General features: G+C 41.6%; 1 protein-coding gene across 3 annotated transcripts in view; it reads left to right on the forward strand.

The window, feature by feature from the left end:
• Nucleotides 1-17,314, forward strand: part of XRN1 (5'-3' exoribonuclease 1) — a gene marked incomplete at both ends in the record, with an annotated part of 98,310 nt that overhangs the window by 62,754 nt on the left and 18,242 nt on the right. For all 3 annotated transcript variants that reach the window (XM_080695704.1, XM_080695706.1, XM_080695705.1), the window contains 4 exons: nt 3,963-4,032; nt 5,977-6,181; nt 8,571-8,666; nt 15,292-15,400. In XM_080695704.1, coding sequence (XP_080551830.1) covers nt 3,963-4,032; nt 5,977-6,181; nt 8,571-8,666; nt 15,292-15,400 — 480 coding nt within the window. The remainder of the gene's footprint in view (nt 1-3,962; nt 4,033-5,976; nt 6,182-8,570; nt 8,667-15,291; nt 15,401-17,314) is intronic.

Here is a 17,314-nt window from a genome sequence, read left to right on the forward strand (position 1 = left end):
TTCTCTATTTTGAAAAAGGTCCTCACTGAGTTTTGTAGTGCCTCACTAAGTAGCTGAGGCTGTCCATGAACCGCAGTCTTCCTGTCTCGGCCTCTCAAATGCTGGGATTACAAGTGTACAACACCACACCCAGCAAATTAAATATATTTTAAAACTCTAAAAACAGGAATAGAAATAAAATTATACTTAGGTACTTGTTTATACATCATAGAATGAAAGGCAAATCGAAATCATGGTGTCATATATATAGTTACAAATTATGGAAGATTGTTAATAAAAATTACCAGTCTAGAAATATATCAGTTGATTGATGAGGGTCTAGTCAATAAGAACTTTTGTAATAATATTAGGCATTTCTGATAAGTTTAGTAAGGTTGCAGGATACAGTACCCCAGTACACAAAAATCAATGGTGTTGCTGTATACTAGCATTAAACTCAAAATTTTTTAAATAGGTTCAAGAAATATTAATTACTTAGGGATAAATTTGACAAAAATATTTAAAAACTGTACACTGAAAAATGTAATACATTGCTGACAGAAATTAATGCCAAAACTAATGAAGCAATCTGTCCTGTTCAACCAGCAGGAGACTCAGTATTATTCCGGTATCACTTTCTTTGAGATATATATATATATATATATATTTTTTTTTTTTTTTTTTTTTTTTTTTTTGGTGGTACTGGGTTTCTGAAACCCTTCTACCTCCAGGATACACTCTCAGACCTATTTTATACTTTTTTTTTTTTTTAATTTGGAAACAGGGTCTCCTAAGCCAGCACAGCTGGCTTCAAACCTGCGTGATCGTCCTGTGTCCACCTCCCAAGCACGGGTATTACAACCGTGCGCCACCACGCCCGGCTTGATATCTAGATTTAGAGAAATCCCAGTCGAAATCTCACCAGCCTGTTTGGGTTTGTTTTTGTTCTTTTGCAGTACCAGGGTGTGAACTCGGGTGGTCTGCCACTAAACTCCATACCGAGTCCCTTTTTATTTTTTATTTTTTTTATTTTTTGGTGGTACTGGGGGTAGAACCCAGGGGCTTTCTACCTCCAGGCTATACTCCCAGACCTATATTGGAATATTTGGAAACAGGGTCTCACTAAGTTGCTGAGAGCCTCACTCAGTAGCTGAGGCTGGCTTCGAACCTGCGCGATCCTCCTGTCTCTGCCTCCCAAGCGCGGGGATTACAAGCGTGCGCCACCACACCTGGCCCTTTTTAAATTTTTTATCTAGAGATAGTGTCACTGAGTTGCCCGGGGTAGCTTTACACCTGTGTCCTCTGCCTCCACCTCCTAAGTAGCTGGGGTTACAGTTGGGTGCTCCACACCCAGCTTCTCAGCCAATTTTATATAAATAAACCAATTGTAAAATTTATGTAGAAAACAAAGACTCTAATTTTAAAAAGAACAAAGTTGAAGAGTTGATACTACCTACTTGGCAATACATAAAGCAGTTTGGATTGGCATAAAAACAGACCGTGGGTAGGCCAGTGGAGCGTGGCAGGGAGTCCAGAACAGACTGTACGTTTATGATGAAATTACTTTTTAATAAAAATGCCAAGATAATTCAGTAGAGAAGGGATGATCTCTTCAACAAATGGCTCTGGAAGGATTAGGCACCATAAGAAATTTAAGAGCTAAAATAATAAAACTTTTAGGAGAAAAATCTAAAGGTAGAGTTTGATGGAGATAGCTTGCATAACATACAGAAAGCCTAAACTAAAACAGAAACATCATTTGGACTTCATCAAACTAGAACATTTTTCTCTTCAAAAGGCACTGTCCCAGCTGGGCGTGGTGGCGCCCTGTTCCCAAATAAAGTATAAAATAGGTCTGAGAGTATAGCCCAGAGGTAGAAAAGCCCCTGGGTTTCACCCCTAGTACCACAAAAATAAATAAATAAATAAATTTTAAAAAGAAAGGCATTGTCCCTCAACTGGGCATGGTGGCACACACCTGGAATCTCAGTACTTGGGAGGTCGAGAGAGGAGGATCACAGGTTTTAGGCCAGCCTTAGCAACTGAGCAAGGCCCGCAGCACCTGAACAGGACCCTGTTTCAAAAAAGCACTTGTGATCCGTGCAGTGGCACATGCCTATAATCCCCATTTGGGAGGTTGAGACAGAAGGATAACAGATTCGATTGTAAGTAGTGAGACTCTTCATCAACCTTTTGAGACCTTGTTTCAAAATAAAAATAGAATTGGGCTTGGGGTGTAGCTTGGAGGTAGCGTATCCCTGGGTTTAATCCCTAATGCCACACATACACACAAAAAAATACACCTGCAATCCTAATACTTAGGAAGCTGAGAGAGGATGATAAAAGGTTTAAGGACAGCCTCAGTAAGAACACTCATCAACCTAGCGAGACCTTGCTTCAAAATAAAAATAAAAAGGGTCTGGGAGTATAGCTCGGGGGTAGAATGCCCCTGGGTTCAATTCCCAGTACCACACACAATCAATCAATAAAACATAAGGCTGTAGGTGTAACTCAGAGGTAGAGTTTAATCCCCAGTACCACCCGATTAAAACACACACACACACACACACACACACACACACACACACACTGTTGCTCCAGGTCATGCACTATGACTCATTCCTGTAATCCAGTGACTTGAGAGGCTTAGGCAGGAGGATCCAAAGTGCACGTGCAGGTTGGGCAAACTAGCAACCTAGCAAAACCCTATCAGAATAGAAAGCAAAAAGGATCATGGGTGTAACTCAGTGAGAACACCCCAGGGTCATCTCTAGTACCACACACACACAAAGGTGCATTCTCCAACACCCAACAGTTTTACTTTTAACCTAGGGAATGATTCACTTAAATAAAGGACCCAAGAAATACATGATGTTGATGGCAGTATTTATTTATAATAGCAAAAGTTAGGAAGCAAACTAAACACCCACCAGTAGGAGAATGGATGAAGCATAGATGGAGTACTGTCCGTCCAGAAAACCAAATGAGCAAAAAGCCACGAGGTGAATCTACGAATAGAATGTTGAAACAAATATAAGTTGCAAAAGAATATATTCTCTATGGTGTCATGTACACAGAGTTGCAAAACTTACAAAACCATACTACAGATTATTTACAGATGTGTCCATATGTGGTAAAAAGTAAAGAAATGTCTAGGGAGTGGAAGAAGAGCACTTTCCCAGAGCCCTGGGTTCAGTCAAAAGCACTGCAAAGAAAACAAAAACAGCTGGGCGAGGTGGCGCCCGCTTGTAATCCCAGCACTTGGGAGACTTGAGACCAGAGGATCACAGTTCGTGGACAGCCTCAGCTACTTAGTGAGGCCCTGTTTCAAAATAAAGAATAAAAAATAGGGCAGGGGGTGTAGCTTGGAGGTCGAATTCCCCTGGGTTCCATCCCCAGACCCACCAGAAAAACGTGTGTGTGTGTGTCTGTGTCTGTGTCTGTGTCTGTGTCTGTGTCTGTGTGTGAATCCTAACTGTCAAACTGAAGATAGTGGCTACCTAGAGGAGAATTGGGACACAGTGGTCTTCTAAGGCATGGGCATTGCTTCTTAGCTTACACGATGTGTATTGTATTGCTGTATCATTCTTTTGTTTTGTTTTGTTTTGTGGTGCAGGAGTGAACCCAGGGGCATTCCATCTTGAGCTACACTCCCAGTGCTATTTTTTTTTGGAAACAGGGTCTTGCTAAGTTTTGAGGCTGGCTTTGAACCTACAATCCTCCTATCTCAGCCTCTCAAGTACTGGGATAAACATGACACCATGCTAGCTATTATAATTCTTTATACCCAGAATATTTTGTATGATTTTTTTTTTTTTTTTTTTTTTTTTGTGGTACTGGGGTTCCTGGAAGCCCTTCTACCTCCGAGACCTATTTTATACTTTTTATTTGGAAACAGGGTCTCTTAAACTAGCGGGCTGACTTCGAACCTGCGCGATCCTGTGAGCACTCCTAAGTTTAAATCTTTCTCTTTCTCCCAACAGCTAATAGAGAAGCTGATGTACTATTTGAAGTGTTATTTGATGAAGAATTTCCTGGAGGGTTAACAATAAGGTTTGTATTTCTAGATAATAATTGCACTTTATGAATACATACCTGTGGCCTCATATTAGTGAGCGATAAACTAAGCAACTGGTGACAGTGTTACTAGATTAGAATGTGAGCAGTGCATGGAAGGAGTGCGTGCTCTGGAAGGGGAGAGGCGGGAGAGCAGTGAGGAGCGCTCAGGAAGACAGGAGCGCATGCACCGCGAAGGATGTCTCTGGGTGAGAAGCTGGAGGCGGAGAAAGCCCTTGAACTCAGGCACGTGAGCCTGCGTCCTGTGGATGTGCAGTTGTGCGCAGGCCAGATTGGATGGTTTGCGGAGCCAGAGGCAGGTAAAGGGATGGACACAGGAAGTGGAGGTCGCCCTTGGGGAATCCAACTAAGAAGGAAAGGAAAGGCAAGCTAACAAGGTTAGAAAAAGAAACATGTTGGGCTGTGAGGCACAGCTCAGTAGTTAAACACCCTGATTCACCCTCACTTTAAAAAAGAAGAAAAACTCTTTCTCCATTATTTGTTGAAAGATAAGAAAACTGTATTCTCAGCTGGGCATAGGGGCACATGCTTGTAATCCCAGTACTTGGGAGGCTGAGACAGGAGGATCCGGGTTTGTGGCCACCCTCAGCTACTTAGGGTGTTTCAAAATAAAGAATAAAAAATCGGCTGTGGGTGTAGCTTGGAGGCAGAATGCCCCTGGGTTCCATCACCAGTACCACAAAAAAAAAAAAGAAAAAGAAAACTATTCTCAAAAGAGGAAAAATAATAAGGTGATAGAGTTGAAAACTTTCAAGATTTATTTGTTGTTTGGTTTCGGGGGAGAGTGGTTGTGTTTTGTTTGGTCTGTTTGCAGTGCTAAGGATCAAACTTAAAACCTTGCCTATGTTAGGCAAGTGTTCCACCACTGAGCCTCACGCCCAGCCTTTTTTTTTTTTTTTTTTTTTTTTTGGTACTGGGAACATTCTACCTCCAAGGTACACACCCAGTCCTTTTTATTTACTTTTTTTTTTGTTTTCTGAAACAAGGTCTTGCTAAGTTTCTCAGGTTCTTGCTAACTTGCTCAGGCTGGCCTCAAAACTGTGATCCTCCTGTGTCAGCCCATCCCCAGTACAAGGATTACAAGCATGAGCCACCATAACCAGGGAAAAACAAGGGATTCTTTTTGTTTTTTGTTTTTGTTTTTGTTTTTTTGCGGGTCTGGCGGTGGAACCCAGGGGCATTCGACCTCCAAGCTACAACCTCTGCCCTATTTTTTATTCTTTATTTTGAAACAAGGTCTCACTGAGTTGCAGAGGGCCTCTCTAAGCAGCGTGTCCGCGAACCACGATCCTTCAGTCTCAGCTTCCCAAATACTGGGATTGCAAGTGTGCGCCATCACGCCCGACTAAAAAGGGTTAGTTTAATATCTAACACTTTCATCAAGACCACAAAGAGAGGAAATCACAGATACTTCATCTTAAGCCTTCACAGGTCCGAGCCTAGAATTTTGAGATAGGAAGATGAGGTAAAAAAAGGTCTGGACTCAGTAGTTTGTCGGTAGACAAATGAGATCACTGCTGGCATTTTCTTGTTGCTTAGGAACAAAGAGTTGCTTTAACTTCGGTACCTTGGGCCTTCATAGCCCAGACCGTTTAAATAAAATTTACTGTTTGACATTTAATTCATAGTTTACTCAAGTCTGCGTCATACTCCAGTGTTAAGATCCAGGCTTCTTAAGGGTGAACCAACTCACACACCCTAGAACATGGTTTCTACTTTGTGAGCACTGGGTGGTACATTAGGAGACTTCAAAAATGTATTGTTTCTATAAGTTAAAATCTTTCCATGATTTTTAATTCTTCTACTGAATTATAAGGTAATGTTTGTTAGATCTGATGATACCCATCAATTATTTTATTCTTTTCACCAGCATATTTACTATGATGTCCTTCTGATCCTGGGAGAACTTTTCACTTCTAGGTGCTCACCTGGTAGAGGTTATCGACTGCCTACAAGTGCCTTGGTGAACCTCTCTCATGGGAGTCGCTCTGAAACTGGAAACCAGAAGTTGACGGCCATCGTGAAGCCGCAGCCAGCTGTGAACCACTACAGCCCCAACGCCCTCTCCTCCGGGCATCTGGGAGGCCTCCACCATTCCCCTCAGTCACTTTTTGTTCCCACTCAAGTAAGTCTCTGGATCTGTAATTTCTCTCCACCTTCTTTACAAATTACGAATCGCGACTGGGCGTGGTGATACACGTTTGTAATCCCAGTACTTGGGAGGCCAGCCAAGCAACATGTAAGGCCCAGTTTCAAAATAGGAAATAAAATAGGTCTGGGGTTGTAGCTTGGAGGTAGACTGTCCCTGGGTTCCATCTCCAGTACCACAAGGGAACGCCCAAAAAATCACGGCCGACTTTCTAAGTAGAAAACCTAATTTAACTTAGTTTTTCTTTTTTATGTTCAGCCAAGTGTATTAGCTTCTGCTTACAATCCCAGTGCTTTGGAAGCTGAGACAGGTGGATCACAGGTTCATTGCCAGCCTCTGCAACTTACTGAGTCCCTCAGCAACTTAGTCCCTGTTTCAAAATGAAAATAAAAAGGGTTGAGGGTGTTACTCAGAGGTTGAATGCCCCTGGGTTCAATCCTCAGTACTGCAAAGATGTAATAAAATTGGCATTTAGTGAACTTAGAGAAAGTGTTAGCCATTGGTATTTTCTGAGAGTCACAAGTACCGGGCATTGGGAGTGGTTTCGCTTGTGGAAGTTTGTCCTTTGTAGGAAGTTTTCACAGAAGATGAGCTCAGCCCTGTTCCCTTGCACTTAAACACCCCAGAGTTTATGTGAGAAGCCTATACTTAATAACAATGAGCTTTAATTCCTAAAGCATGGCCTAATATCATATGCACTAATTGAATATGCAAAGAATCTTCCAGGTCACTGTTGCCAGGCATTGCCCTTTACTTCCCTTTACCCAACCCCAAAAATGTTCTCTTATGGGTCAAAAGTAAGGTCATGAGCCCTCTTTTACCCCCAGACACAAGACAAGTTTATCTTGTTTATCTTTCCTTCCTTCCCTCCCTCTGTTTTGGTTTTGTTTTTGTTTTTTGTTTGTAGTGGTATTGTACTGGAAATTGAGCCCAGGAGCATTCTACCTCTGAGCAATACACCACAGCCCAATTTTTTATTTTTTGTTTTGAAACAGGGTCTCACTAGGTTGCTGAGAATCTCTTGCTGAGGCTGTCCTCAAACCTACAATCCTCCTTTCTCAGCCTCCCAGGTACTGGGATTACAGACATGCACCACCATGCCTGTTTCCCTCCCTCCTTCTCCCCACCCCTTCCTTCTTCCTATTGTTCCTTCCCTCCCAGGAATGTTCTACCTCTTAGCTATACCCTGTCTCTATTTTATTTTTAATTCTGAAACTGGGTTTCACTAAATTGCCCAGACAAGCCTCAAACTTGCAATCATCCTGCCTCAGCCTCCTGCGTAGCTGCGATCACAGCCAGGTGCCACCAGACCCAGCCTGCCAGTCAGTCATTTTCCCTTCCTTCCTTGGGCGTGGCCCCTGATGCTTAGAGAAGTGTGCCTTCGCCATTCATCGTCTCTCGCAGCGAGGCTGTGAGCGCTCCCCTCCCAGGCTGGGCCTGCGCGCCTCTTCAGCCAGCGTGCCTCTCCTCCTCAAAGGCAGCTGGCGTGCCACATCTACGGACTGCGTCTCACAGCCCGTGGAGCTGCTCCCTCTGTGCCCTGCCGTCGTATACTACCCGGCTCTGCGGTTTGAATGTCTAGCCCTCCCTGCTAATGGGTGACCTTAGACCAGTCCCAGATGAGGCTAATACTTCACTGGTATTGTGGCACACACCTGTAATCCCAGAACTTGGGAGGCTGAGACAGGAGGATTGCAGGTTTGAGGCCAGCTTCAGCAGTTTAGCAAGGCACTTAGCAATTTAGCAAGATCTTGTCTCCAAATCAATAATAAAAAAGGCTTGTAGTGTAGCTCAGAGGTAGAATGCCCGTGTTCAATCCCTAAATAAAGATATTTGGCTGGGTATGATGACACACCCCTGATCGCAGTACTTGGGACACTGAGACAGGAGGAGCGCGGGCTCCAGGCCGGCCTCAGCAGCTTTATGAGACCTTGTTTCAAAATGAAAAATAAAATGGATGAGGTATAACTTGTTGGTAGAATGCTCCTAAATTCAATCCCCACTACCAGTAAATAAATTAATAATAAAATACATAAGTGTATTGGGTGTTTTGAATAAGTTATAATTAGTACATTAGAAGACAAAAAATTGTGGTCATGCTGATGTGATATAATCTTTTATAGTGTTTGTTATGCTTTAAATATTTTTCTATAAAAACCATTTATACCATTTGCATATGAGAAAACTAATTTCACTCCAGTAGATTACCTTATACTGAACTGAGTCCTAGAAAAAAAAAAACCTAAGGGATTTCAAATAATGAAAATTAACATCCTACCACTGAATAGTTTTAATAAATTATTTTAATATGAATCTTTCTTTTGTCATGTTTCATTTCCTTAATAAAGTATTTCTGCTTTGCTAGGTTCCTATTAAAGATGATGATGAATTTTGCAATATTTGGCAGTCTTTACAGGGATCTGGAAAAATTCAACAGTTTCAGCCAACTCTACAAGAGAAGGTTAGTATTCTTTCTTGATAGACAAACTAGGTTTTGTTGTTGTTTTGTGATCCTAGGGATTGACCAACCAACCCCTCTTTTATTTTTTATTCTGAAGCAGAATCTCACTACATTGCAGAGGTCCTCACTAAGTTGCTGAGGCTGGCTGCAAACCTTTGATCCTCCAGTTTCAGCCTCCCAAGTACTAAGATTACAGGCATGTACTACCATGCTTGGCAACAATTAGTTTTGGGTTTTTTTTGTTTGTTTGTTTGTTTTTTCAGTACTGGTGATAGAACCCAGGGGCATTCTGCCTCTGAGAGACACCTCAGCCCTATTTTTTACTCTTTATTTTGAAACGGGCTTACTGACTTGCAAAGGGCCTCACTAAGTAGTAGCTGAGGCTGGCCGCAAATCACGATCCTCTTGTCTCAGCCTCCCAAATGCTGCAATTATAAGCATGCACCACCAAGCCCGGCTTAACAATTAGTTTTTATAAAAAATATTTTTTACTTTCTTGTGTAATAATTTAAAATTTTCCCCAAAGATCTCATTAAATAGAAAATGACAGTTATGATTATGAGTTTTCATAATTTTTAGATGTATGTAAAAGATTTTGTACCAATGAAGAAGAGTATAATTTTTCTCTTAAATCAGTTTAAGAGCCAGGCATGTGGCTCACACTTATAACCCCACTACTTGAGAGGCTGAGACAGGAGGTTCACAGGTTTGAAGACAGCCTCAGCAACCCACCAAGACCCTGTTTAAAAATAAACATAAACCGGGCATGGTGGCGCACGCTTGTAATCCCCGCGCTTGGGAGGCAGAGATAGGAGGATCGCGCAGGTTCGAAGCCAGCTGTGCTGGCTTAAGAGACCCTGTTTCCAAATAAAAAGTATAAAATAGGTATGGGAGTATAGCCCGGAGGTATTAGGGTTTCCAGGAACCTCAGTACCACCAAAAGACAGGAGGATCGCACGGGTTCGAAGCCAGCCTCAGCTACTTAGTGAGGCTTTCAGCAACTTAGTGAGACCCTGTTTCCAAATAAAATTAAAAAAAAAAAAAAAAGGTCTGGGAGTATAGCCCAGAGGTAGAAAGGCTCTGGGTTCCACCCCCAGTACCACAAAAATAAATAAATAAACAAACAAACAAACATAAAAATAAGGACTAGGGATGTAGCTTGGAAGTAGCATAGCCACAGGTTCAATTCCTAGTACAACAAAATAATAAGTTTTAGATATTTTTAGCTGTTTACAAAAATAATGACTGTATTTTGAATTCAACAAAGGCTTTAATGGCATTCATTAGCATATTTTTCCACTTCAATATGTAATCTAATGCTGGCAGCTGGTTTCTTAAATATAAATGAGCAAATTAATTTTTTTTTATAAAGGGTAGGCGGGAAAGGGAACTGGGGTGTAGCTCCGTGGTAAAGAATTTGCCTAGTATGTATGAAGTCTTGAGCCCTAGCAATGCAAAAAAAAGAAGAAGAGGAAAGATGCTTAAAAAAAAAGTTTCAAATATAGAAATAAAGAGGAAAAAGAATGAATTCCTACTAAATTTTTTGCTATTAACTAACTTCTCAGTTCAGGTCAAAAAGAAATGTTCTCAGGAAGATCACAAGTTCAAAGCCAACCTCAGCAACTTAGCAAGGCGCTCAACAACCTAGTGAGACCCTGTTTGCATATAGGAAACAAAGTCAGGCTGGGGGTAGAGCTTGGAGGTAGAATGCCACTGGGTTCAATCCCCAGTGCCAACAAAAAAGAAAAAAATAAGAAGAAGGAGAAGGAGAAGGAGAAGAAGAAGAAGAAGAAGAAGAAGAAGAAGAAGAAGAAGAAGAAGAAGAAATGTCGTATGTGTCAATAGCTGGCCATTAGAGCCTCGTCTGTTTTCATACCCTACAGTAAATATGGCATTATAAGAGCTGGAAGGATAACATTGGAGGCAGAATGGTGGTGACACACATAAGAGGGTTGCCAGGAGGTTTGTGTAGTGGTAGTTCACTTGCCTGGCAGGCAGGCCAGGTGCCCAGGGTTCAGTCCCGAGCACAGAAAATAAAAGGAAAACATTTGACCATGGAATTTAGCACGTAACAGTCTTTGGGAACATTGACAAGAGCATTTCCATAGTGTGATGGAATCAAAAGACCTGTCAGGTTTAAGGGAGCAGGGGAAGACCCCAGGCATGGTGTCTCGTGCCTGTAATCCCACTAGCTGGGGACATTGAAGCAGTAAGATCAGAAGTTTGAAGCCAGCCCAAGCAGCTTACTGAGGCCTCGTCTCTAAAAAATTAAAAGGGCCGGGGAGGTAGCTCAGTCATAGAGTGCCCCTGAGTCCAATCCCTAGTACTGCAAGAAAGAAGGGAAGAAAGAAATTGGAGGCAGGAAGTATAGACAATTCTTTTCAAGGAAATTTGCTCTAAAAGGAAACATTAGCAAAATGAGCACTGTGGTTCACACCTTAGTCCAGCTACTTACTTAGAACGTAAGGCAGGAGGATAACCTAAGCAGAAGCTCAGGGCCAGCCTATGCAACATGGCAAGACACCCCTTAAAATAAATGAGTGAATGCATGACCGAATGAATGAATGAAAACATTACCTTGAAACCCTCTTGCTTACACCTTTCCATTCAACTTTGGTAACTTCTGCTCTTCCAGCTTTTTACTAGACCTAGTCCCTTAAATTCAACAAGTTTTCTTTTGCTTTGCTTTATTGCTTGACTGACTTAAACTCTTACCTCTCTGCTAAGATTGCTTGTCTTATATCTCTTGTTCTAAACTCTCAACGTTTAATCCAGTATTTCCAGCTTTCTAGAGAACCAGTTGGAGGCTCTATTACTCCCTCCCCCTCAAGATGCCCCAGAATTTACCTCACCTTCACCAAAAGCCTCTATTTTGTTTTGTTTGTTTTTGCAGGTCTGGGGATGGAACCCAGGGGCATTTGACCTCCAAGCCACACCCCCTGCCCTATTTTTTATTTTTTACTTTGAAACAGGGTCTCACTGAGTTGCAGAGGGCCTCACTAAGTAGCTGAGGCTGTCCGCGAACCGCGATCCTCTGGTCTCAGCCTCCCAAATGCTGGGATGACAAGCGTGGGCCACCACGCCCGGCTACCAAAAACCTCTTTGAATAGCCTCATCTAACACCACTATTTCCAAGGCATATTATTTTTTAAAATTTGCAATCAAAATTTACTGTGTTCTCTAACATTTTTTTTTTGTAGTGAGATTGTAAATCTCTCTCCTCCTTCTCAGTTCCCATGGCTGTTATCCCAGTGCTGGGTTAGCCTTCAGTCTGCTTTCTGCTTCCTATTTTGTTTACTTAGTTCTCCTTCCACACTCTTGCCTGATTAATCTGTCTTAAAGATCAGCCCTTTCATCAGCCCTTTACCTCTGTTGGCCCATAAGCATAATAGGACAAAGTACCTTCTGGAGGTTGACTCAGCTTATGCCCTGAGGCGGCGTGGTGTGGTAAGTATGACAGTCAAGTCTGATTCAAGAAGTCAGGTTTCTGACTCGATTGAGCAAATCTGTTTCCCCGGCCCGGTGAGCACAGATCTGAGTGAAGGCAGTGGACTTCCCCTGACCTCTCACTCTTTCCCAGACCTGAAGAGTATTGCTCTAATACTCTGAACTGTATGTGGCTCCTGTGTAGTAATGGTGGACTCCAACCTCCAACTCTCCAACGCGGATCCAAGGCCTTCTATATGTATGCCCATGCCTGACTCGAATGAAACATGCCCCGCTATTTAGTGAAATAATCGTACTTTGGTTAGATGGGTCTCTTTCCTTTCCCTTTGCCACGAACAGAGGAGTCTCATCTTGAATCCTGTGTTCTCTCTGTACCTTCCATTGAGAATGCCCCTTCTCTCACCATGGAAGTCCCATGGTCAAGGTCTGCTTGTCAAGACCAAGGTCTGTTTCCTTAAAAAACACTGATGTTACATTTTTTCATAATCTTCTATACATAGCTCCTATTATCAGATGTTATTTCATTTTTTATTTTAGCTAAACACTCCTGTCTATTCTGATATTCTGAAAACTATGAGCTGCCAAACAATACTTAAATCCATGATACGTGTGTGTGTGTGTGTGTGTGTGTGTGTGTGTGTGTGTGTGTGTGTTATTAGGGATTAAACCCAGGGATTTTCTGCTACTAAGCTATCTCCCAGCCCTTTTTATTTTTTATTTTGAGACAGGGTCTAAGTTGCCTCAAACTTGCAGTCCTATCTTAGCCTCCCAGGTACTATAGGCATATACCACCATACCCTGCTCCATGAAGCATTTAATGACCCATTAAGTTCCAAGTTTTCGATTCTGCAAATATTTATCTTTGTAGTACTAGTAGTTGAACCCGAGGCATTCCACCTCCAAGCTACACTCCCAGCCCTATTTCTTATTCTTTACTTTGAAACAGGGTCTCACTAAGTTTCAGAGGGCCTCACTAAGTAGCTAAGGTTGGCCGTGAACCTGTGATCCTCCTGTCTCAGCCTCTTAAGTACTGGGATTACAAACTTGTGCCACCACACTCAGTGAAAATATTTAAATGAAATTGCATTAAAATAGGTTAGAAATCAAATAGAGCTTATTATGTAATTTATTAGCATTTACTATTAATAATACTAATGGTATTAGTGAATATTATCACTAATTCACTTATACTTTTCTCAAGGAATAGAACTCTAAAAATATAAATATTTATTTCAAGATTACCATCAGTGGTCTATTTGTTGCTCAGTTTAAGTTTTTTAGGTGTTCAGTAAGTGAGATGATGGGTCATAATAGATTAAGTGGTCCAGCCCTGATATTCATCTGATGAACAAGTTGGAGGGAACAAGCTCTTATGGTAAAATATGACAATGTGTCTAACACAGATTGCTTTATTTAGTTATCATATAGAATGGTGTGTACCTGCAATCTCAGCTTCTGGGGAGGCTGAGGCAGGGGGATTTCAAGTTCAAGGCCAGCCTGGGCAATTTAGCAAAGCTCTCAAAATAAAAAGGGTTGGAGATATAGCTGGTAGAACACCCCTGGATCCAATCCCCAGTACTACAAAAATAAATAAACAAACAGCATTTGCCATGCTTTTCTTCTTGATACGGAGTCTCACAGTGTTGCCAAGACTGGTCTTGAATTTCCAGACGCCTGCCTCAACCTCCCAAGTAGCTGCCTCAACCTCCCAAGCACTCACCACCTCACCAAGTATTTGCTTTCTGTTTAAACTGATGGCACACCTTTTCTCTGAAGTGGTACCATGCAAATGGGTTTTGGAGTTAGAGCCAAAATGTTAGTAATTAGTTCTATGACCAAATTACCTTTTCACTTTGAACCTTAATTATTCGTCCATAACATCAGTATTCCATAGCATTATGATGGTAGACTTGCTACATTAGCACTAAGGCAATGGAAGCAAAATAGATCTTAACAAGCCTGGCACTAATACACAAGCGATACTGGCTTCGTTCATCTGTTGACCCTGATGTTCTAGTTCTCCTCACTTGAGTCTAAACCCCCATAATGTACTGTACCCCAGCAGCCATCATGCTTGGTGTAGAAGCCTCATGCCATTTTGACTGATGGAGACCGGAGGGTTGTGGGTGTCCTATGCGTGTGAGCTTGTCGCTGGAATGGGGATCGCAGCAGTGCATTACGGGGGTCTAGACTCAGATGAAGAGAACCAGATCATTGGTCAACAGATGAGTGTAAGCAGACTCTGCGTGTGCTACTGCAGCTTTGCAGTCTTGCTCTCTGGTCATGGAGTCTTTCATTATTTCTATAGTTAATAAAAATCAGGTGTTGGGGAAAGAACATGGAAGGAAATGTAAATGGACTAATATTCTGAACTTTCCTAAGATGCAGTCATATGATAAATTTTTGCAAAGTAAAAGTTCTTAATGGAAAATGTGAATCCTAATGAATAGAATAGTAAAGTGAGCCCACAGCTTCTCCTGTTGGACCTTGTCCATGTCCTGCTCTTTCTTTTTTTTTTTTTTTTTTTTTTTTTTTTTTTTTTTTTTTTTTTGTACTGGGGTTAGAACCCAGAGGCTTTCTACCTCCGGGCTATACTCCCAGACCTATTTTTTAATATTTTATTTGGAAATGGTCTCACTAAGTTGCTGAGAGCCTCAATAAGTAGCTGAGGCTGCTTCAAACCTGTGTGATCCTCCTGTCTCAGCCTCCGAAGCGCATGGGGCGCCACCACCCCTGGCTCCTGCTGTTTCTTCTATAACCTTTATTCACTCCCTTCCCCTGCCTACCCTGGAGGCAGGGTGATCTTTAGAAACAAGTATTTCTGTCGCAAAGAAACATTTACCTAGAATCAATATTTTCTTTAGTTTCTGTACTTGTTAATTTCAAGCAACATTAAGATTTAATTTTTTTCTCTTGAAAGTAATACTTTTGGAAAACAGTTGTTTTCTGTTTATCCTGCTATACATAGAGAAGTATCTGGAGCGATAGTCATTATGATGGTATTGTTATTTCTGGTGGTGGATTTGGGGTTCTTTTTTAAACTCTGCATATTTTTTCATATTATGTTTTTTTCTAATTACATATTTTTATGAAAATAAAAAATAATTACTAAAAGTTAAAGAAGTAGTTACAATATTAAGGTTTTGTTTAACTAACTTATAAGAATTTTGCCTTTCAGGGTACAGTTCTACCTCAAGAAATAAATCAAGTAACTCAACAGCATAAATCTGGCTTTAATGACAGCAGTGTTAAATATCAGCAAAGAAAACATGACCCTCACAGAAAATGTAAGTTTTAAGTGAGAAAGGTTTATTTTTGTTAGATGCTTCCTTTTAAAGCCAAGCATGGTGGCACATGCTTGTGATCCCAGTACTAAAGGGGGGGGGGTAGCTTTACTGAGATGTACATCACATATCATAAGTTCATCCTTTTGAGGTATATCGTCAGTGGGGTTGGGTTGGGGGCTTTTTTTTTTTATACTTTTATTGGTGCATTCTAGTCTCACATCGCAGGGCAGTTCATCATGATGGTGACACACCTGCGCTCAGCACTCGGCTTTCCCCGGCTCCCTCCCGTCGCCCTGCCCTATACAGGACGTTAGGATGGACGCTGGCATTCTCACATGTGCACATGCTGTGCATGGAAACGCTCCCTTCACTGATCTTCCTGCCCCCGCCCAGAACGCCTCCCCGGCTCCACTGGGGGTCGTCGTGTCGTCCCCCACCCCCCCATTACCTCAAGTCCCCGTCTCCCCGTCACTCACTGGCTTCTGCACATGAGAGGAAACATAGGACCCTTCTCGTTCTGTGACTGGCTGATCTCACTCAACGTAATGTTCTCCGCGTCCGTCCAGTTTCCTGCAAACGATACAATTTGTTCTTCTCAACTGCGTGTATGTCCCGTAAACTTGGGATTCACCTAGATTGGCTTCATAATTTGGCTACTGTGAATTATACTGCTGTAAACATGCATATATTACTCTGACTTTCCCATTTCAGTACCTTTGGAAAAATACCCAGGAGTGGTATAGCTGGATCATATGGTGGATCCATTCCTACTTTTATTTGAGTTTTTTCCTGTGGTATTTTCACAAAGTTGTACAATCAACACCACTATCTTTTTTATTTTTTTTTTTTTTTTTTAGGATCTGGTAATGGAACCCAGGGGCATTTAACCCCCTGCCCTATTTTTTTATTCTTTATTTTGAAACACGGTCTCACTAAGTTGCAGAGGGCCTCACTAAGTAGCTGAGGCTGGCCACAAACCGTGACCCTCCGGTCTCAGCCTCCCGAATGCTGGGATTATAAGCGTGCGCCACCACGCCTGACAACACCGCTATATTAATTAAGAACATTTCATCACCCCAGATAGAAACACCATACCTATTAGCAGTCATTTTCTAGACCCTAATAATCACTCACTTTCTTTTTCTATAGATTTGGACATTTTATTCTATTTTTTTTTTTTTGCTATTCTGGACATTTTATACAAATAGAATAAAAAATTATGACTGGCTTCTTTACTTGGCATGATTTTCTTTTTTTTTTTTTTTTTTTTTTTTTTTGGTGTTACTGGAGTTGGAACCCAGGGGCATTCTACCTCCAAGCTACACTCCCAGCCCTATTTTTTATCCTTTTATTTTGCAACAGGGTCTCACTGAGTTGCAAAGGGCCTCACTAAGTAGCTGAGGTTGGCCACGAACTGTGATCCTTCTGTCTCAGCCTCCCAAATGTTGAGATTACAAGTGTGCGCCACCATACCCAGCTTTGGTGTGATGTTTTTAATAAGTTTATTCTTATTATAGCATGTATCAGTAAATGCATCATTCCTTTTTTTTTTTTTTTGGCTGCATGATAATCCATTCTATGAAAACCACATTTTGCTTATTCATTTCTGTGAATATTTATGTACAATTATTTATGAGTACATGTTTGCAATTCATGAGTCCTGTGGTAACCCTATGTTTAACATTTTGTGGAATTACCATACTTCTTCACAGTGGCATTTGTGCCATTAATACATGTGGGTCCAGCCCAATTTCTCCACACCTTCCACAACACTTGGTGTTGTCTGTTTCTTTCTGATCGGCCTCTAGGAGGTGTGAAACGAAATCTGGCCTGATTCCTTCTGTTCATTAAGTTCCATTGTACTTCTTAACCCCAGGGGACCTAGTCTGCATAGGGTTGTGTAAACACACTTCT

Source organism: Muscardinus avellanarius (genome assembly GCF_963383645.1).
Source record: "Muscardinus avellanarius genome assembly, chromosome: 5".
In the NCBI taxonomy this organism is placed as follows: Eukaryota; Metazoa; Chordata; class Mammalia; order Rodentia; family Gliridae; genus Muscardinus; species Muscardinus avellanarius.